Source organism: Papaver somniferum, chromosome 11 (genome assembly GCF_003573695.1).
Source record: "Papaver somniferum cultivar HN1 chromosome 11, ASM357369v1, whole genome shotgun sequence".
Classification (NCBI taxonomy): domain Eukaryota; kingdom Viridiplantae; phylum Streptophyta; class Magnoliopsida; order Ranunculales; family Papaveraceae; genus Papaver; species Papaver somniferum.
Genome location: NC_039368.1, coordinates 61,800,542 through 61,823,092, shown reverse-complemented (window position 1 = coordinate 61,823,092; position 22,551 = coordinate 61,800,542). Strand labels below are relative to the sequence as shown.

The window sequence follows — 22,551 nt, the reverse complement described above, 5'->3', positions numbered from 1 at the left end:
CATGTTTCTGACACGGCTTCAGAGATCCACGTGACAATTCGTGTTTTATGAAGTATGATGCATATGTCGCTTGAAAGGCCTCTCCGTAGCGTTCGACACCGGGCATTTCATCATAGCCTCTATGTATAATAACGTAATTGGGCGGTTCTCCGTAAGATTGAGAGCTTAACGCCTTCAGGATACCGGTGACACTCACTGTTCCCTAACTACATAGAGGAATTTGCCTCTACATAGAAGAACAATTGGACGGTTCTCCGTAAGATTGAGAGCAATAACGTCTTCAGGACGGTGATACTCACTGTTCCTGACTATGTAGAGAGACCCGTGTATAGATTCAGGCGGTCCTCCATACATGAAATGTTGAGAGGGCAAAACGTCTTCGAGACATTAACAACACTCGCTGATTTACTGACTATACGCAAGAGATTAAATTCTAGGTCATATTCACCACTGAATTCCTAGAAGATAATCTATCTTATCTCATTACTCCTATTTCATGATCGAAATGGTAATAGATAAATGTATTACTCCGATTTCATGATCGAATCAACGGCTGATCTCATAAAATGGTAATAGATGTTACTCCGATTTCATGGTCGAATCCACGGCTGATCTCATGAAATGGTAAAATCACCACTTATTTTATTACTCCGATTTCATGGTCAAATCTGCGATTCCATGAGATGGTGATGAAATTATCATTTTATTATTCTGAATCCATAGTCCAATCCGCTTCTGATTTTATGGATTGATAATAAAATAACTACTCACCTTATTACTCAATTTGATGAATTATTCTCCACTGAATTTCATAAATCAGTAATAAATACCCAATAACCGGGTATCTGGACCATCACTGAGTAAGCCCCACAAAAATGGTGCGAGTGTACTCGAAAATGATGCACGACTGAGCACCCGGATGCACGAACGAGTGTCCAAAAAATATGAAATAATTAGGAATCCTTCGCAAAACAGGAGAAAACAATGAATATTAATAAAATAATAAGAGGCACCCAAGACCGGGGCCGCCAGCCGGCCGGCCGGTCATGCCCTAGCCATGGTCGGTCCGTGCCTCTCCCGTTATTTTTCTTATTTATTGTTATTTCGTGAACTCACGAAAACTCCTTGGTTTTAGCAACTTTCCTTGTTTTTGCAAAACTCGTGAATTCTCCATAACTTGGTGGATTCACGAAATAATATTATTATAAAATAAGAAGAGGTGTGCGGGATCGGGCGACCTAATCGGCCGGCCATGCCTAAGCCGTGACCGGTCCCACACCTCACAATCCTTAGCCTTTTATAATTATTATTCCCTTATCTCACGAAACTCCTCCGTTTCAACAAAAACTCGTGGATTCTCCATAACTTCAAGGATTCTCCAAAACATCAAGGATTCATGAAAATAATAAAATAGGGAAAGGTGTGCGGGACCGGGAAACCTAGCCGGCCGGTCATGCCCTATCCATGGTCGGTCCCACACATTGCAATCCCTAATCTTGCATAATTATTATTTTCATCAATTCACGAAACTCCTGGGTTTGAGCAAAATTCATGATTTCTCCATATTTTCTCAAATATTGCTCAAATCACGAAAAACCAAAAGCCAACATAGTCGCACGACTGGCTAGCCTCTCACGGAAATTTTAAATATTAAAATACTTTTATTTTAATATTTTCAAAATATTGATGAATTGAGAAAACATGCGCATTCCGACAAAAATCGACAATTCTCAGTCAAGAGGAAACTCTTCTGAAAATTCACTATGTTGCTCGAACGCGCATCAGAAAATACTGAAACTCTCAGTATGGAAACACGGACACCACGGAAACAAGTGCATGCCTCCATGACCGACCAGAGTCATTCCTATGGCTTGCACAAAGACGGTCCCACATGTTTTCATAATTCTGACCTAATTTGTTCAATTGCTCATACTGAGCCCGAACTCTCTCCAACCAACTGGAGAATCCTTCAAATGACCAACAACTGGTCCCGCGACCACCAAGATCCGGTCCCATGCTCTCTTGGTCGGTACTCATCTCTCATACCTAGGTTTGTCACCTAACGCTGAATCCAGCAATATTTCAATAAATGATGAAACCTGCATTTAATCAACGTTCTTTCACCAACTCTCAAACTGAGAACCCTGGTGCGTGCTCACTCGAGCACTGGGAATCACATGGAACCTCATCATCCCATGTGGTCGGTCCCTCTTCACTCATGACCAATTTTCAGCAATTCACCAATTGTTGAAGGATTGATCAAAAAATTAGATTTTCGAACAAACGCTCCACGAATCACCATTGTGAGCAAGTTCAAACACAAAATTATGTTGATTCAGCAATCAACATCCAAATTAATAATATTCGGTCATGGATCCATGAATCGCTGAGAATTCACCACTTATGCTCGATTCAACAAAATTTGACTCACTGTCTAAATCAGTCAACAACTGACCAACTAATACACGCCTGCCTTGCAGACTCCACGATTCGTGAAATATCAATCACGTCACAAATGGGAGGATATCACTTAGGGTTTTGTTCTGGCGGTCTACGGCACGTGGATTCATCCACAATGAGAAATGTGCGTAAGTCGTGTAAATGGTGGAAGGAGTTAGCAAATTAGTGGGAGCACGATCAGTCAAGTCTCCGCACGACATGGAACTGACCTGACCATGATCTCCCACTTTCCCACTCTTTCACTCAAGAAACCGTCACACTTACAGGGATCAGTGGTACATCATTCTTGCAATATAAATAAGTCTAAATCGAGGACATCAAGGAGGATCAATCGAATATCATCAATCATCGATTATCATCATTATCCGTCAACAACTCTATATAAACTTAGTCAAAGAACTCAACTTCAGCAGTTCAGCAATATTGCAAAAACCTTCAACACACCCACAATCCTTGATCATCACTGGTCCTACACAACTGTCAGCTTCCTTCATACAGATCAACCCATCTCCCTCTTTGCGACCGAATTGACTCTGGAACGACCATTGTCTTGGTTTAAGCCGGAGTCATATAGATTGATTTCCAGAATCTAAGCACCCCCTTTGCAGCGGTGCATCTGTGTGAGGATTAACATTTTGCCCGGCTGAGGAGTCTCGACAGCACGCTCGACTCTCCACATTCCAAAAAAAACGGCGGCTCGTTTTTCCCCATCCACAGATTGGCGACCACAGTGGGAGATTAATCTCTCGGTTGCAATTTCACATTTTCAAAAGATTGTTTATCTTAGGTCAGGTTCAGTTACAAATCCTAACGCAAACATCGCTAGCACTAGAAACAACGATGGTATTCCAGAAACCATTCCTGCTTCCAACAATGGTGGTGACACTACTCCTCCTCGAACCAATGTGGAAAACCATCCTCTCTTCGACCGGTCTCCCGAGGAAATCAGAGAACATCCGCCTACCATAGGTGATCTTATGAAGGTGCAGAGACTCTTGCCAAAAATCAGATTGACATGGCTGCAACACAGAAAGAGCTATGCAATTATCTCAAAACTCTCACTGACAAGATGTCATACAAAACTCAAGAGAAAGGAAAAGACAAGGAAACGTCTCCAACTGCTGATCCCAAAGTTATTCCAGTCCCTGACGATGATGAAACCCGCAAAGCTGCAGAACCTGAACCTGCCAGTTTCATCACCCTTGAAGACCTGAAACGTTTTATGGAGAATCGAGGAGAAGGCCATGCACCGTCCGTGCACCGTCACCAACCTCCATATCCCGCTGCTACACAAAAATATTCCTCTCCCAAAAGGTTACAATTATCCAAGGTTCACACTCTACAATGGAACGGGGAATGCCCGAGAACACGTCTCTCGATTCTTGGAAGCATTAGGAGAGCATGAACACAACCATGTTGTCCGCTTGAAAGAGTTTTCAAAATCCCTGACTGGTCGAACGTATACTTGGTACAACAACATTGCACCAGGGAGCATAGCTAATTGGGGAGAAATGATCAATTCTTTCTACCGGAAGTACTTCTTTGTCTCTGAGCAAATTACTCTTTCTGACTTGGGAAGGATGGCTCAGAAGGCTGCCGAAAATCCGAATGATTATGTGAAGAGGTTCAGGATTCAAGATTTGGATTGTCATGATCCAAAAGTTACTGAACAACAACTGGTGGACTTGTGCATCAATGGCATGATCCCAGTTTACAGGGCTTTGCTGGAGAATCTTCGCTTTCAGACCTTTTCAGAACTTCATGAAGCAGCCAAACGATCAGCGGCTACTGCTCCCGCCTTGCTAGAAAGAACGAAAACTGTCAAAGTAGAGGAATCGAAAGACAATCGAAGCAGCAATTCCCGACGTCTGATCAACAAACAGTACAACGTTGAAGCCTCCATGAATGTTGCTGAAAGGAGCAAGAGAAAATCCGAGGCACAACAACATAAGAATTCTTCTTCAACGTCTCACCTTCCGAAAGCTCCAAAGAAGGACAACCAGACTAGAAATGCACGACCACCGAATCAACAGGATGATCAGAAAGTACCTGACTTCCCTTTTCCCATTGAAGAAGTGATCGAACTACTAGAAGTCTGGGTCCAAGATGGTGCAATCAAACTACCTCCTATCAAAAAGGAACCAACTGCGGAACAAATGGAAAACGCACGTTACTGCCATTTCCATAGGTACGTCAGTCATCCAACAAGTGATTGTAGAAATTTAAAACACATATTCAAAGAGAAGGCCGACTCAGGAGAATTGAGGACTGAAGGAGTGCACATAAATCCTCTCCCAATCAGAACATTCGCACCCTCCGAGCATCCGGTCAAGGAAGCGGTTCAATCCTTAATTGAGCACGTATGCGAGTTGTTGTACCTGTCAAAGGCCCAGAGAGATGATATGTTTGTTGCGCTGAACCATATTGTCTGGAAAGCGGATATCAATCCAGCAGACGCTCCCTGAACCTCCAGTAACAGACAACGAGATGTACGACTGGGGATTTCTCATCATGGTGCATCTCAAGGGAAATGAATTCAAACGAGCATTAGTTGACGTTGGCACTACTGTTAACATCATCCCTTTGAAAACCCTCAGAGCTGCTGGCATCACTCGATAAGAAGCGACTCATGCTCCTATTTCAGTCAGAGACCACGAAGGAATCTCCAGGGAGGCTTACGGTTACATCATTCTCAACATAAGAAACGATTCAACCTGGACGGAAACCAAATTCTTCATAATTAAGGAGGATCCGGGATATGACATGATTCTTGGGAGAGCATGGATTCATGATAGAAGAATTGTTGCGGTATCTTCATCCTCAGTTGCACAATTCTCCATCGTCGGAAGATGATCAACATTTCGATCATTTGGAGAAGGTCCAAACCTTAACAGGACTCATACAAAAGCCCGATAAAAGCGCACATGAATTTATCAGGAGATTCCGCAGGCAGGCAAGTTTTATTCCCCCTCATAATTCCATATTAGCAACTTTAAAATATGCTACCTTTATTCGGGGACTCAATCACACTCATGACCAAGATATCATCAAATGCTATGAGTGGGTATTCTCGCCTCAGCAGTACTACACTAAATGGTTGGAATCTCTCCGAACTTAGGACCCCATTGTAAGGTTCATCGCTGAAGATCTGGCTCGGTTCCACAAGCATTATCCAACATACTCTCCTCTACGTGAATGTCCACATGTGCCGCAAAATTGGAAAGCTCCACCAACGTGGAATCCACGAGGAATTCCAAACCAGCAGAATATATTCAAAGCACGTATAACCAAGCCTAAAAAATTTCATGAAGGAGATTTAGTTCTCAAAGTAGTCAAACTCAAAGAGCGTTCAAGGAGGAAGCCTAACTGGGAAGGGCCTTTCATGATCACCAAATCCGTGGTCGGCAGGTACTGCAAGTTGATCGACATGGATGATAAAGCCATTGTACCAATAATTCGTGAGAAATGGCTCAAAGCTTTTGAAGCCTAAGACATGGACATTTGAAGTATTGGATTTCAATACATGAACGTCCAAAACATCTGGATTTGGAATTTAGGATTTTTCTTTCATTGTATTTTCAATCCTTCTAAAACGTTTGCAATACTTGCATTCAGTATTTGAATTCAGCAATTTATCAAAGTTCTTTTACTTTAAAAAAAAAGTCCCTATCAAGTCCAAAAGAAAATCCTCAATCATTTACCTATCCAAAACTAATCAAAAACCAAAACCGAAATCTAGAAGCCTCACATCTCTTGGAAGTTAAATGTTCATGAGATTATGGAAAGGAAAATTAAAGGAATCCATCGAAGTATGATTTCTGCTTCTCAGCATTCTCCAAGACTTGCAAAGCCGTTCTCTCCAACTCCAGCTTTTTGGTCAGCCCAACAATCTTGGTCATTTTCTCCATCACAGCATTACTAGTAAAAGGGATGTTCTTCACTACTGCATCCTTGATAATGTTGATCTTCTGACGAAGCCACTTCAAGTTAAAGCCAAGTCTCTCAGAATTCTCCAAGTTGTACTCCCAATCAAAGAGTACATCTCGAGTAACAGTACTTCCGGCCCTCGTTCGTATGTCATCTATAAAACGCAATATGTTTCCCAATTGCATTGTCAAGAAGTAGTTACGATCAAGATCCATAGCAACAACAATATGACCATACATTTTCCACAACTTCTCATACATGTTGGCATACCCAGTAGGAACGCTGAATCCACCAACATACACATGATACGGGAGTTGAGCACCAAATGGAGGCTCACAAACAATCCATGCATTGGGATATTCGTATATTACTACACAATTCTCAACTACTGGAGAATCCTCCATTGTCATTACAGCATCTTCTTCTGGAACAGTCTCTTCTGTTCTTTGCTCGGTTTCAATAGCAATTGGAGTCTCAGTTTCCTATACATCTTCAACAATGATATTCTCATAACCTGGAGGTGGAGAGTTGGTGATGTTACTGCTTTGATTCACCACATTGCTCGAATCTTCAACATTGGTTCCGTTATTCTCAACTTCGGTATTTGGTACCTAATACGAAGATTACATGAGATTAGAGCAGGAAAATCAAAGGCAACCATAAAATCCAGAATGTAAGTGAACTGACATCATCTAAGTTCCTTATTTTTCACCCAAAACATGAGCAAATGGTGTAGAATCCATGAAACGCGTTTTCAAACAAGCTCATCTGAAGAGATTCTATACTTCCCGGTATTAAACAACGAACTGGGAGCAATTCGTAAATAATTTGAGGTTGGATCATATACCATTCTCTTTGTATGGAAGTCCTCTACAACATGTCAAAATTTCAAAACAATCGGATGAACGAGAAAGGAGATGTGGCGAAAACATTGGACGACATGCAATCTGGAAAAGTTCCGAAAATCTCCTGGAAGTTTACGGTTTCGCCTTTTTCAGGCCCTAAACATGCTCAAAAATCACAAATCTTCTTTTCTAAAGATTGGAAATTTCCTGGGATTGAAGATACAAATGCATACATCGAAAATCCGACTCCAAACGAGGATTCTACGATGTTTTTACTAAAAGCTGAAGTCTGAAATTTCCTGGTGGCGTATTTCGGCAAAATTACTCGTATACTCGCATGGACTTTCATCATTCATTCATAAATCAGAAATATCATATATATATGAAGAGGTCACATGAGGTATACTTATAGGGGAGTCTCGCAACCATTTGAATGCTCGGCAGTGTTGGAATCTCCGTTGGCAACTCTGTTATCTTCATTCGGTTCGAGATTTCGGGAACTCTCCATATCTCCATGACTCAAAGAAGAGTGTGCTTCATCAACATGTGGCTCATATACAATTATTTCCTCCTGGATACATCAACAACGATCATCATTAATTCATCCAAAGGCATGTTACACTGATTAGCTCGGGGAGGGAATACTTACGTCAACTTCCTCGTTAGTGTTGTATCCCTGAATTATTCGACCAGGAGCAAAACGAAGACCATCAATAATATATGGAGCAAAATTCTGAAACAAATTAACAATATTCTTTTAAGATCCTTATCACAGGGATGAGAAAGTCGCAACAATGAAGAAAAGTATTAACAACTCACCAAAGAAGCGGCAGGAGACTGTATATCGTTCGGGATAATCCTATGAGATGTCTTGCTCCTGCCTTCTCCTCCTTGAGGACTTTCTTGAAGGTTTGGAGAGTTTACATCAACTCAAAATCTCACAGCACGGCCGTCCTACCATGGAGCCCACAATACAATTAAGAAGCATGATTGGCGTACTTTGGCTAAAATCATGAAAAAGGTACTCACCTGTGTCGCATTTGGAGACGCCTTCCTTTTGTCGCCACTGGAAAGATATCTCATCCTGGGTCGATCAGAGATCATGTCAGAGGAAGGGAACTCTCGAACCGGGGACTTAACGTCCATTGCAAACTCATACACACGCTCAAGTTGCTGACGCCAGAAATCTATGTAACCCGGAGTCACGAAATTAGCACGATCAGAGAATGGGAATAAATACTCACTTCCCTCCACATGAGTGCAGTCCATATTAGTCTTCAAATACTCAATTGATGGTTTGTTCATTCGGTGACCCGGAATACACTGATCAGCACCCATCTGTCGAGCCGCTCTATCAATATTGTATTCTTCTACCCGGACTTCTCCATTCATTACTGATATCAAGAAACCAGGAGTACAACTCAAGGCAAAATATCTCGCTCCTTCACTCAGACCAGCACCAATACTCAATGTGATGTTCTCGTCAGTAGTATTGAAAGTGATCAACTGTGAGAAAAGAGAAGGAACCGACACCTAGGGGAAAAAATTGAACTCGGACTCAATGTCCAAAACGTCAGTAATGCATATCTTGTATTGTGGTTTATTTCTAGACCAGAGCATGATCCTGGAATTATTCTTCTCAAGGAGGAGTGACGAGTGTCGACCTTAGGGCCTTGCAAAATGCTGCGGGTAATTGGGGCGTAACTCTCGAGATGCTCCCACATCAGGGCTTGGAGGAATATGGTATTGGCATACGTCTCGACTTTCATGAAGCCATCAGAAATACTGGAGTCTATAACTAGAGAGTCTAAATTGGCGAACAACAAACCCAAGAATAGACTGCCAATGGGAATTTTCTCACATTTTGCCATCTTTATGGCAAAGCGAAACACAAACGACTTCAGCAAGTGTCCACAATCTTCAAAGATATCCCTGGAAAGCCACAAGCATAAGAAAGCAGCAATTCTTAAAGCGCCATCAACCGGTTCTTTAGGTATTCTATCTCTCGGCCACCAATGTGATAACCATTGAGCATAGCAGGATGCGGGTGACTCGTAGAATTCGTGCATCTTGGCCTCTAATATGTTAGATATCTCCTTCTCCTATGATGAAAGCTCTTCAGGGAAATTACCAGTAATTGGAAGGTGCAACAAAGCAACTACATCTTTTAAAGTAATGGTGAATTCTCCTCATCTACATATAAACGTGTGAGTAGAAACACACCAACGGGCGAGAAAGGCTACCATACCTGGCATATCATGGTTGATGATTAAATCTCCAGCAGCTTGAATGGCTCGTGTTACCTGGGCACTATCCAATATGGTCCTAACACGGCTATGACTCAGCATGTGTCTTGCCCATCCTGGGAAATGCATCAGGGGCTTTCGTGAAAACTTGAACTCCACATGAGAAGTCGAAAAGTGTTTTCCTTGCAAACAAAACCGGATTACTGCTTGAGGAGATACCAATTTATACTGAGTAGTGCTCCTGGGATTTATTAACAACCGAAACGAGGAGCCTAAGGGACGCTTTTCAGGTCTATATAGATACGTAAAGAACTTATCCTCAACAGTTGGAATGTTCTTAGTCTTGGGACTTCCCTCTTTCTCCTTGGAAATCTCAGAATCATCATTTCTGGAAGAACCATCACCTCTGGAAGAGGCGTCTGTGGAAACATCCTCTCTCGAAGAAGCATCATCTTCAGAAGCGCTATTGGACTGAGCCATTTTCGCAAAGTTGTTGTGGCGTCCATACAAAAATTTCATCAACAGAATTGAAGCAACAAGACAATTATATGCTCATATCGACGTCTACAAAAATGGTAATCCTCAACTCTTACTTATTTACGATTTCACGAACTTAGTGATAACAGCGTAAAACCCCAAAACTTGCTCGTTTCTTCAAACCTGCAAAGTCGAGCATAAAACATATCATTCAAGAGTCAACACTGACTTTTCGAGAAACTATGAATAATTCACATAACTTTCCATGTGAACATTTGCTGGTTTTTACGTTGTACATACACTATAAAATCACTAAACTCACGCATATACTACGAATTCATCGACTCATGAATTATTTGCTTTCAACAATTTTCATAAATCAAAATTTGATTTATATTCAATAAAACGTGAAAAGGTCACGTACCTTAAAAAAATCGTGAGTTAATAATTCACGTAAATATATATATATAAAAAAAAAAAAACTTTTTTTCTCAATCGAGCATCCGTTTATGAAACGAGAGTATTTTCTATTTTTGCAAAAGTCTACATATTTCAAACAAAATTTCGAAAGTTCTCAAACAAATTTTCATCATGAACTCCAGGTCTTTTCGAAATTCCTTTGACCCTAAGGATCGTTATTTATTACTTTTACGAACAAACCTACGTTCCTAAAAGTATTTGCAAAGCTCATGCTTCGAAAAACAAACTTGGTATTTCATGAAACCTAATAAACAAAACTTTTACTACTGCAACTAGACCATGTCTATTCAAAAGTTTATGAATATCTTTCATGTTAGGGATTTATGCTCGTTCCTTCAACCAACGAACCAACGGGCATATACATACGTTTTCTAAAAATCCTTCATAAATCCTACGCATGCATGCAACCATGGGGTTTTTGGTTTTGTGAACAACTCATCAATCATAAAACCTACAGCAAAAAAAAAAATCAGACTTACCTGGTCGGCGTCGGTCGGAGCTTGGACGGACGACAAACAGCGATGATCGGCGGTGACTAAAATCCGACAGAAATTTTTTTCTTCTTCCCTGCTGCAACTCGTGTGAGAATGGTGAAGAGAGGGAGGTGCTTGGTCGACCAAAATAAAGAATTTTGGGGCTTCTCCCCTTTTATATCAAATTTATTTCCAAAACCTAATAAAAACATGGGTTTCCTTTTTTTGGCTTGGGCCCATATGTCCTAACCCGACCATAACTAGGCTTCTAAACACTCAAATCAGCAGTGCCTCATCTCTCCATGCTCACGGGATGACACTCTATCTTACCATCAGGGTTCTCATCTGTGCATTTGCTCGTACATGACATCATTGGGGTAAATCGAGGATTCTGAAACTACCTTTGTAGACTGAGTTCAATCACTGATCTCGTCGACTGAAAATCACCATTAAATGCTTACTGCGGAACATGACTGTTCCTCACTAAGCAGGGGACTTAATGTAGATGGTGTATTTTCAACAAAGGTCAAAACCGTAAAATCATGATACTGCATGTTTCTGACATGGCTTCAGAAATCCATGTGAAGATTCGTGTTTTACGAAGTATGATGCATATGTCGCTCGAAAGGCCTCTCCGGAGCGTTCGACACCGGGCATTTCATCATAGCCTCTATGTAGAATAACGTAATTGGGCGGTTCTCCGTAAGATTGAGAGCTTAACGCCTTCAGGATATCGGTGACACTCACTGTTCCCTGACTACATACATGAATTTGCCTCTACTTAGAAGAACAATTGGGCGGTTCTCCGTAAGATTGAGAGCAATAACGTCTTTAGGACGGTGATACTCACTATTCCTGACTATGTAGAGAGACCCGTGTATAGACTCAGGCGGTCCTCCATACATGAAATGTTGAGAGGGAAAAACGTCTTCGGGACATTAGCAACACTCGTTGATTTACTGACTATACGCAAGAGATTAAATTCTAGGTCATATTCACCACTGAATTCCTAGAAGATAATCTATCTTATCTCATTACTCCTATTTCATGATCGAAATGGTAATAGATAAATGTATTACTCCGATTTCATGATCGAATCCACGGCTGATCTCATGAAATTGTAATAGATGTTACTCCGATTTCATGGTCGAATCCATGGATGATCTCATGAAATGGTAATATCACCACTTATTTTATTACTCCGATTTCATGGTCAAATATGCGATTCCATGAGATGGTGATGAAATTACCATTTTATTATTCTGAATCCATAGTCCAATCCTCTGCTGATTTTATGGATTGATAATAAAATAACTACTCATCTTATTACCCAGTTTCATGAATTATTCTCCACTGAATTTCATAAATCAGTGATAAATACCCAACAACCGGGCATCTCGACCATCACTGAGTAAGCCCCACAAAAATGGTACGAGTGTACTCGACAATGATGCACGACTGAGCACCCGGATGGACGAACGAGTGTCCAAAATATATGAAATAATGAGGAATCCTTCGCAAAACAGGAGAAAACAATGAATATTAATAAAATAATAAGAGGCGTCCAAGACCGGGCCTGCCAGCCGGCCGGCCGGCCATGCCCTAGCCATGGTCGATCCGTGCCTCTCCCGTTATTTTCATTATTTTTTGTTATCTCGTGAACTCGCGAAAACTCCTTGGTTTTAGAAACTTTCTTTGTTTTTGCAAAACTCGTGAATTCTCCATAACTTGGTGGATTCACGAAATAATATTATTATAAAATAAGGATAGGTGTGCGGGACCGGGCAACCTAACCGGCCGTCCATGCCTAAGCCGTGACCGGTCCCACACCTCACAATCCTTAGACTTTTATAATTATTATTCCCTAATCTCACGAAACTCCTCCATTTCAACAAAAACTCGTGGATTCTCCATAACTTCAAGGATTCTCCATAACTTCAAAGATTCATGAAAAATAATAAAATAGGGAAAGGTGTGTGGGACCGGGCAACCTAGCCGGCCGGCCATGCCCTAGCCATGATCGGTCCCACACCTTGCAATCCTTAATCTTGCATAATTATTATTTTCCTCAATTCATGAAACTCCTGGGTTTGAGCAAAATTCATAATTTCTCCATATTTTCTCAAATATTGCTCAAATCACGAAAAACCAAAAGCCAACACAGTCGCACGACTGGCTAGCCTCTCACGGCAATTTTAAATATTAAAACACTTTTATTTTAATATTTTCAAAATATTGATGAATTGAGCAAACATGCTCATTCCAACAAAAATCGAGAATTCTCAGTCAAGAGGAAACTCTTCTGAAAATTCAGTATGTTGCTCGAACGCGCATCAGAAAATAATGAAACTCTCAGTATGGAAACACGGACACCACGGAAATAAGTGCATGCCTCCATGACCGACCAGAGTCATTCCTATGGCTTGCACAAAGACGGTCCCACATGTTTTCATAATTCTGACCTAATTTGTTCAATTGCTCCTATTGGGCCCGAACTCTCTCCAACCAACTGGAGAACCCTTCAAATGACCAACAACTGGTCCCGAGACCACCAAGAGCCGGTCCCATGCTCTCTTGGTCGGTCCGCATCTCTCATACCTAGGTTTGTCACCTAACGCTGAATCCAGCAATATTTCAATAAATGATGAAACCTACATTTAATTATCGTTCTTTCACCAAATCTCAAACTGAGAACCCTGGTGCTTGCTCACTCGAGCACTGGGAATCACATGGACGCTCATCATCCCATGTGATCGGTCCCTCTTCACCATGACCAATTTTCAGCAATTCACCAATTGTTGAAGGATTGATCAAAAAATTAGGGTTTCGAACAAACGCTCCACGAATCACCATTCTGAGCAAGTTCAAACACAAAATTATGTTGATTCAGCAATCAACATCCAAATTAATAATATTCGGTAATTCATCAATATTTTTGATTAATATTTTATTGGGTCACGGCACCAGTAAATAATTCTTTGAATTGAGCAATACTTGCTCAGTTGCTCGAATATTGATCCAACCATCAATATTCGGTAATTCATCAGTAGTTTGTCGAATTGAGAAACACTTTCTCAATTGCACGTCAAATTATTAATATTTAGTGTTTTGGTGAATTGAGCAACACTTGCTCAGTTGCACACCAAAATTATAAAATTCGTCGAATTGAGCAATACTTGCTCAGTTGCTCGACAAACTCCCAATATTCGGCAATTCGTCGAGTTGAGCAATACTTGCTCAGTCTCTAGTCAGTAATTCATTGACATTTCAGAGAACTACATGTTCAATCCATGAATATCCGAGCATTCACCACTTATGCTCGATTCAACAAAATTAGACTCACAGTCTAAAACAGTCAACAACTAACCAACTAATACACGTCTGCCTTGCAGACTCCACGATTCGTGAAATCTCAATCACGTCACAAATGGGGGGATATCACTTAGGGTTTTGGTCTGGCGGTCTACGGCACGTGGATTCATCCACAATGAGAAATGTGCATAAGTTGTGTAAATGGTGGAAGGAGTTAGCAAAGTAGTGGGAGCACGATCAGTCAAGTCTCCGCACGACATGGAACTGACCTTACCACGATCTCCCACTTTCCCACTCTTTCACTCAAGAAACCGTCACACTTACAGGGATCAGTGGTGCATCATTCTTGCAATATAAATAAGTCTAAATCGAGGACATCAAGGAGGATCAATCGAATATCATCAATCATCGATTAGCATCATTATTCGTCAACAACTCGATATAAACTTATTCACAGAACTCAACTTCAGCAGTTCAGCAATATTGCAGAAACCTTCAACACACCCACAATCCTTGATCATCACTGATCCCACACAACTCTCAGCTTCCCTCCTACAGATCAACCCATCTCCCCCTTTGCGACCGAATTGAATCTGGAACGGCCATTGTCTTGGTTTAGGCCGGAGTCATATAGATTGATTTCCAGAATCTAAGCACCCCCTTTGCAGCGGTGCATCTGTGTGAGGATTAACATTTTGCCCGGCTGAGGAGTCTCGACAGCACGCTCGACTCTCCACTTTCCCAAAAAACCGGCGGCTCGTTTTTCCCCATCCACAGTGGTTCTCCAAACTTAATAATGGAATCAAGAGAGAAGTATGAAAAATTTAATTTGCTAATCTATTATTATCCAAACAATAATAACTAAATCTATTATTATCCAAACAATAATAATGGAATCTAGAGAAAGAAAAGTAGATAACATTTAAACAATGTCTATACTACAAAGACATAACAAAATACTCACTCCAAAACTTGATAATAATTAACACAAAAGTATTAAGTAATAAAAAATGACCACCAAATATCTCGAAGGATCTATATAGTAGTGTCTATTTGTATAATAGTAGTAGAAATGGTTAAATTCTTAGTGATTGAAGATCCTTCATAAACGAAAATGGTTCGGTCATGGTTGAATCATCTTCCAATCATCCTTTACCTTGGAACTGCTTAAATGCGTTCGTACAAGGTTCTACATCTATCTATTGTAACTGATAATTTTTCTATGCGCTACCAGTTTTATTGGAGTATCATAAGAAATTTGAGTATATGATCTGTTTCATTTGAAAATGGTAAGTTACGTTAATTATATATTTACCAGTTTTAATTATATTGATAAAAGAATAAAGAATAATACAAGTGAGAATGTGATCAAATGAGCAGATCACAGTGCAGTCCATTACAAGCACTTAGTTATACACTCTCTTACCAATTCCTCCCATCTATAAATAAGGTCTTCAAAGAGCACTCTATTCAAGACTCCTGATGATAAGTTTCGTTAACTATATAGTCTGAAGCTTTTCCTTACATTGTCTTGAAAGGTAAAACAACAAGTGGCGCAGGCCTTGTGCATAATCATTATTCTACTCATCAGTCTATGTTCATTTTATTTTCTTGCGCAGATCAACTCAGATATTAGCTTACTGAGTTTTTATCATACGTACTGATTTGTTACCCATTTTTGTAATATTTTATATACGAAGCATCCAATATTCCATAAACAAAAAACAGGCATGTGAATCGCACGGCTGAGAAACTAGTCTTACTAATATAAAGAAAAGAGGTAATTGTTTGGTGAAACCTTTTCACATGACAATAATACACTCATTAACTAAGTTTTTAGTTAATATTTGTATATTTACAGGAATGCCATTGTTTTAAAAATAGATCAAAAAAATTAAAACTTAGATATCTTTAAAAATACACATCAGATTTTTGCAAAATTAATATATTTGGAAAGCTCTTTAAATTATCTACGTAATGAGTATAAACAAGGATATTAAATTTTTATTTTAAGAATTTTTTTTTCATTATTATCAAATATCTCCCTAAATTAACCCAACAACAAGAACAGCTCAATAAAAGGTTTCCACTTCTCCTTTACTTCCATGGAGGAGCTTTTTGCTCAGAGTCCCGCATCTCCAATTTACCATAACTATGTTAGTTCTTTAGTTGCCGAGGCCAATGTGGTGGCGGTATCCGTAGGTTTTAGACTAGTGCCTGAACACCATCTTCCTGTTGCCTATGATGATTCCTGGGGAGCCATAGAGTGGGTACTTTCTCACTCTACAGGACACGGTTCTGAGAGCTGGTTGAACAACTATGTCGACTACAACCGAGTTTTCATGGCTGGCGATAGCTCGGGTGCTAACATTTCACACAACATGGCTATGCGGCTGGCTCGAACTCATCAAGAAAAACAAGTGTTGTTTTGATTCATCCTTACTTTGGGATGTGAAACCCATTGGTTCCGAGGAGAAACATATGAGTAGGAAGATAATAATGGACGGACTTTGGCCGAATATTTATCCAGCATCGTCTGGTCATGATGACCCACTTGTCAACCCCTGCAAAGACCCGACCCTTTCAAGCTTAGGGTGCAAAAGGGTACTAGTTTGTGTTGCAGGGGAAGACGTGTTCAGGGACAGAGGCTGGTTGTACTATCAAACGTTGAGAAATAGTAAATGGAATGGTGTTGTTGAGATTATGGAGTCACCAGGGGAGGATCATGTGTTCAATCTGCTTAACCCTGATTCTGAAAAGGCCGTGAAGTTGATGAAATTGGTGATTTCTTACCTCAACCATCAAGAGCATATTCCCAGTCGGATTTGAGTTTCTATAAAAGTTTTCTGTACGTGCAGAATATATATAGTTGCTTGGAGTGTGGTATCAGGCGCATGTAAAATAGGCACACAGCTTCCAGAGAATGTTAACTATTTATTTTATTTGTTCCAGTACAAAAGCTAAAATCCTCATAACAGAAGCACCATAAAACATTATATTACTTTTACTTATCTTGCAAAATAGGAAAACAGAATAACTAGTAATTTCTGCCGATGCGATAAAATTTTATTACCATGACCATGAGGTCATGTCTCAAGCTTCCCATCCCCTGAGAATGGTGGCACGAGCAACACGATTAACTCCAAGAGTGAAAGCCCCCATGCGGATGTCGCAGCCGTGAGTCTTGCACATTTCTTTCACTGACTGGAAGCCTTTCGTCATGTACGTTTTCAATTCTTTGTTAACCTTCTCTTCATCCCACATAAACCCTTGGATGTTCTGCGTGCATTAGTGAACTCAACCACCAGTTTTCTTTTATGTAACTTGGAAAGCAAAAGAAAACGAAATAAAATGAACCGACTTGAGGAAGAAAAAAGGTAATTCAAGGATTAAGGTTGCTACCTGAACCCATTCAAAGTAGCTGACAGTAACTCCACCAGAGTTGGCAAGTATGTCAGGGAGGATAACAACACCTTTCTTTGCCAATATCTAGATATAATACAGAAACAGTTACTAGGATCAGAAGCTAAGTTGTGTTTCGTAGTACAAATTTATTCTTTTGGTCCCCATTCATCATTGGAAAAAAATTTCTCACCTCATCAGCTTCAGGGTCAGAAGGATGATTGGCTGCCTCGATAATAAACTTAGCTTTGATCTCATTTGCATTTTCCCTGGGAATAAACAGAGAGAAAATGAATTGATTCTAGGTGAAGCATCACAATTTGTGCATCACTAAGAGGGTATGCTTGCCAAACATAGTTAGTTAGTAAGGAAAATAACCTGTTAATAACACCCCCGAGGGCGGCTGGAATGAGAACATCACAGTCTTCGACTAAAATTGAGTTCGAGTCAATATGCTGAGCACCACCGAAACCCTTAATTCCACGGTTCGCTTTTGAATGTTTGAGTAAGCTCGGTATGTCAATGCCATTGCTGTTTTTTAAGGCGCCAGTTATGTCACTGACTGCCACGATTTTACCCCCTTTTTCGTGGATGAGTTGAGCCGCCCAGGAGCCAACATTTCCAAATCCCTGGTAGTAACACAAACGAAAATCTTTCATGAGGCAACTTCTCAATACTGGAATCATTCTTGTTAATGCAGACAACTCGAAAAGATTATTTGCTTTTATTTAGAGTTAATCTGAAACAAATGTCAGCCAAGGTACAAATACAGGGGGGATAGAATTACTTGAATGACAAACCGTTGTCCAGAAATACTTTTCCCGTACTCGTTAAGTAATGCTTCTGTTGCAAAGAGTACACCTCTTCCGGTGGCCGCATCTCTACCTAAAGACCCACCAAGATCCTGACACAAACAATTATAAACATTTATAGCCAAGATTTTGCCTGGAATTTTAATCAAAAAAAAAAAGCTTCTAATATAAGCAAGTAGGACATAAGTACATAACTTAGTTTAGGTGGCCAAAAGTATCCATCGGAACTTATTAAAGTTCCACTAAATGATTATAATTTCGTATAAACTGTTGTTACCCTCTAAAGGGTAACACATAAATGAACAATCTTGGTTTTGAGTAGATACTTACAATGGGTTTTCCAGTCACTACTGCAGGTGAATAGCCATGAAACTTAGAATATTCATCCAGTATCCACGCCATTGTCTGTTTTATTTATATCATTCCAATACGGACAGTTATAGAAGCCAAATTACAGAATAACTGGAGTTGACCCTATTCATGTAATCTGTGAATACAAAATGAGTAGTGTTTGGAACGAACTTGTGGATTCGTCCCCATATCAGGTGCCGGAACATCGGTATGAATGCCAATTAAATCATGTATCTTTTGTGTGAAAACCCGAGTAAGTCGCTCTAGCTCAGAGATACTTAACTCCCCTGGATCACATCCAATTCCACCTTTAGCTCCACCATATGGAATATTTGCTACTGCAGTTTTCCAAGTCATTAGCTGTGCCAAGGCGTTCACTTCATCAGGGTCAACCTGTCATTCAGACAGACTTGCTGAGTAATATCCAAAGACGTTGAATGTCATATAGGACAATCAGATCCAAAATCAACAGTTCTTCTTTAACGAAGTATCAGTATGCAATTTCATTTTAAGAGTTTTGATTTGCTATAATGAACCTCTGGATGGTATCTAATTCCTCCTTTCATGGGTCCTCTAGCATTGTCATGTTGAACCCTGAATCCAACAAATGATGCTAATGACCCATCATCTTTTGGTATCGTGCATTCCACCTGAAAATCAAGTTAAAATGCAATTTTTAGCGTCGTAAAATCGCAGATTGAGGTTTACTATTTAAACAAAAAAAAAAATTCCTAATTGGGACAAGAGGCATTAAGCGATGAAATCCTAAACATGTTGGTATGCAGGATGAATGAGCCGCAGACACAACGGAAAAATGATGCCTTTTGACACCATTCATTGACTATCTGTCAGGTTCACATATCAATTTTTCAAAGGATGATAATAAGTTCCAAAATAAGCAAGAGTAGTATGAAATGATATTATTATCTTCCATAAATTCCTTAAGCAGTCCTATTTTTCTCTACAAAATTCTACTAAAAAAGAATAAGAACTATTTTTCAGACACTCAAAAAAAGGAAAGAAGAATGAACAATGTCACCTTAATTTCTCTGAAAGGAATAAGTAAACTCTTTTCGAGTTTTGAATCCAACCCCAAAAGCCGGGCTGCTTGCTTGAAGTTCCTGCTTGTAGCTGCTAATGCATTCATGTTTCTTTCCCTGTAACACACAAACACAAGCAAAAAAGAAGACTAATCTTTATAAAGTTGGAACGCAGTATCAAACAAGAAAGTTTAATACTCATAATAAATGACAGCCCATGATAGATACTACAAAGAAAAGTAAAATTTACAGTCTTGTGGTTTTTTTTTTCCTCAAAATTTTTTCTCTCTTCTTGTTAGCTGTTTTGATGGGTATTATGCACCAAACATCAAGAAAGTGACAAACAAATGTTAGGAGTGTACCTTAATGTGTTTAATAGTTAGACTATATTTGTGAAAACGTTTTGAATCTTTCTTCAGTATCTTTTCTGATTCTAAGTACAATGACAGAAAAAAGAGAATAATACAAATAAGTTTCTCAAAATCTACGCTGAATGTACTTCCCCAAAATAATGCACCAATAAATAATGTCTCCTTGGATTTTTCTTTTGAAGTTTACATAAATAAGATGAAAGGGCTTTGGACTTCTGGTATATCCTCAATAGGGCCTTTTACTCAGTCATGAGTTCTAAAGTTTGTTAGCTCCTAGTCAGAAGAATACATGAAATCTGTACCTAAACTTTTGTGCGTCACCAACCCACATGGGTAAGCAGCATTCATCTCTTGGCATCCGAAATTTTCTTCATTTTTAATCCCCCTAGTCCTTTCTGGGCCAGTCTAGTTTAGCTACAGTCATAATTCCTAACCATGTAATATTCAGATAAAAACCAGAGATCTGCATATGGTAAAACTGAGGAAAAATATGTTTTTCTCGTTTCCGTAGATTTTAGTGCAATATGCGCAGTAGAAAAGGAAATTAACAAGGGGAAAAACAAATTCATGATTAATTGTTAATTTCCTCCCTTTAAACTGCCAGATCTATGCGGGTTCTGTACAAGGCGATGATCACTAAAAGGAAATGTGTCCGCGAGGCGATGATCACTAAAAGAATACATTGAATGGCCATGATCGGTAAAATTGTCATAATGTGAATGACATGTACCAATGCGCTTCTGAGAGGCCATAATCATTAGAACGATAATACCGTTAACGGTCGTTGGCTGTGCACGCTCCTGAGATGCTACAATCATTAAAACGGTAATACCGTTAATGGTATCGTTGGCTGTTATGCCGTTATTATCATTGCATGCTATTTTAGATTGCTATATCTAAGCCTCAACTTGCATGCTTACGGTTTTAGGCAAATTTAGGATTTTCAGGTAAAATTTCCATACCCACATAGGACACCAAGCAGGATCACATAGTTTTACCAAGAAAAGAGTGGGATTTCCATGTTATATGAAGTTGTGCTAGATGATCTCTCTGAACAACAAATCCAATGTAACTGACTCTTTCTGTTTTGTCATGCAAGTACAAGGATCAATCCCTTCCAAACAGAAGGAACTAACTTGTACTCAAAGACCAGTATCCCATCAAATTATAGCTCTACAAATTACTTGAATAACTGAACACATATAAACAGTGAAAGAAGAAACCAAACAACAAGAAGAGAACTCCAACACAATCTAGAGTCCCTAACTCTCCAGACAGCAACAACAAAGATGAGATCTAAAACATGCAGCACAACCTGCAAAAGTAAGGCTTAACCTCTCAACCATTGTCTACCTAGAGCAAAGCATAAGCCATACAAAAAAAACATTTTCGAGAAGCCTAAACCACAATTAGCAACTAAAAATAATCAAAATGGTAAAACTAAAAAAAAAACAACAATTTAATGAATTAACATAAACTATTAAACATAATATTTGAAGTAAGGAAATTCTCATTGAAAAATTAGTCCAAGTAAGTATGCAAACCTTAGTGATCAAAAGATGAAGTCACACTGATGGAGCAGAGGAATGGTAAATCTGAATAAAAATCCTCAAATATATGTAGAGGAAACTAAGTAGCTAGCTTAGATAGATAGAATCAATTCTAAGAACCGAAGCATCTAATTTAAAGGATGAGAACTCAACATCTTCTGCTAAAGAATGAGATACTGATGCCTTTTTAATATTGAAATTTCTATCAATTACAAACTTATTAATTACCAATTCTGACAGAGATTCCTGCTACCCACCTTCCATAAAACTAACCTCTGGTACATATAACTGATTTTGAAGAGAGAAGACGAGAAGATAGAAACAGAATAATCAGACGTGGAAGGAAAGGTTTATCAATTGACTGACCTTTTTCGACAAATTTTGGTTATTTCCAAGTGGAACTCCACATTGAGATGTATTCATTCGTGCAGATTAAACTAGGGTTTATACCATTAGAGGTAGATAGATCACTAGGGGAAATTTTGAGTGTTTTGCTTTCTTGTCCGAGCTGAATTAATTTGAAGCGGCCAGAATATTGCCAGTATTCGTAACGTGTTACACTGGTTGGGAACTTAGGAGTACAATTTGTGTTAATATACGGCCTTCACATTTAACTTGTTTGGTAATTGGTATCGACTCAGAAAACCTTACGTTCTTCGTCACATCCGCTACGGAACATTTCAGGATGATTGAAAAAAAATAAAATATAGAATACGACAGATTTCGCAGACCGCTATCCAACACAACTATAAAGAAGGGCATCAAACAGCGGATGGCTTGGCCAACCATGCGGCAGACGGAAATC

At 39.5% G+C, this 22,551-nt stretch overlaps 1 protein-coding gene across 5 annotated transcripts in view; it reads right to left on the bottom strand.

The window, feature by feature from the left end:
- The window catches only part of LOC113321834 (glutamate dehydrogenase 1-like), a 35,343-nt gene extending 13,052 nt beyond the window's left edge, over positions 1-22,291 (bottom strand). Inside the window, exons 1-10 of one of the 5 annotated variants that reach the window (XM_026569761.1) lie at positions 22,113-22,291; positions 19,825-19,942; positions 19,322-19,435; positions 18,957-19,178; positions 18,765-18,839; positions 18,410-18,526; positions 18,001-18,251; positions 17,816-17,891; positions 17,623-17,709; positions 17,135-17,499 (exon numbers count right to left, since the gene is read on the bottom strand). In XM_026569761.1, coding sequence (XP_026425546.1) covers positions 17,314-17,499; positions 17,623-17,709; positions 17,816-17,891; positions 18,001-18,251; positions 18,410-18,526; positions 18,765-18,839; positions 18,957-19,178; positions 19,322-19,435; positions 19,825-19,932 — 1,236 coding nt within the window. In that variant the 5' untranslated portion in view covers positions 19,933-19,942; positions 22,113-22,291 and the 3' untranslated portion in view covers positions 17,135-17,313. The other 4 variants (XM_026569763.1, XM_026569758.1, XM_026569760.1 and 1 more) reach the window with 4 other exon arrangements.
- Between the last annotated feature and the right edge of the window lie 260 nt (positions 22,292-22,551).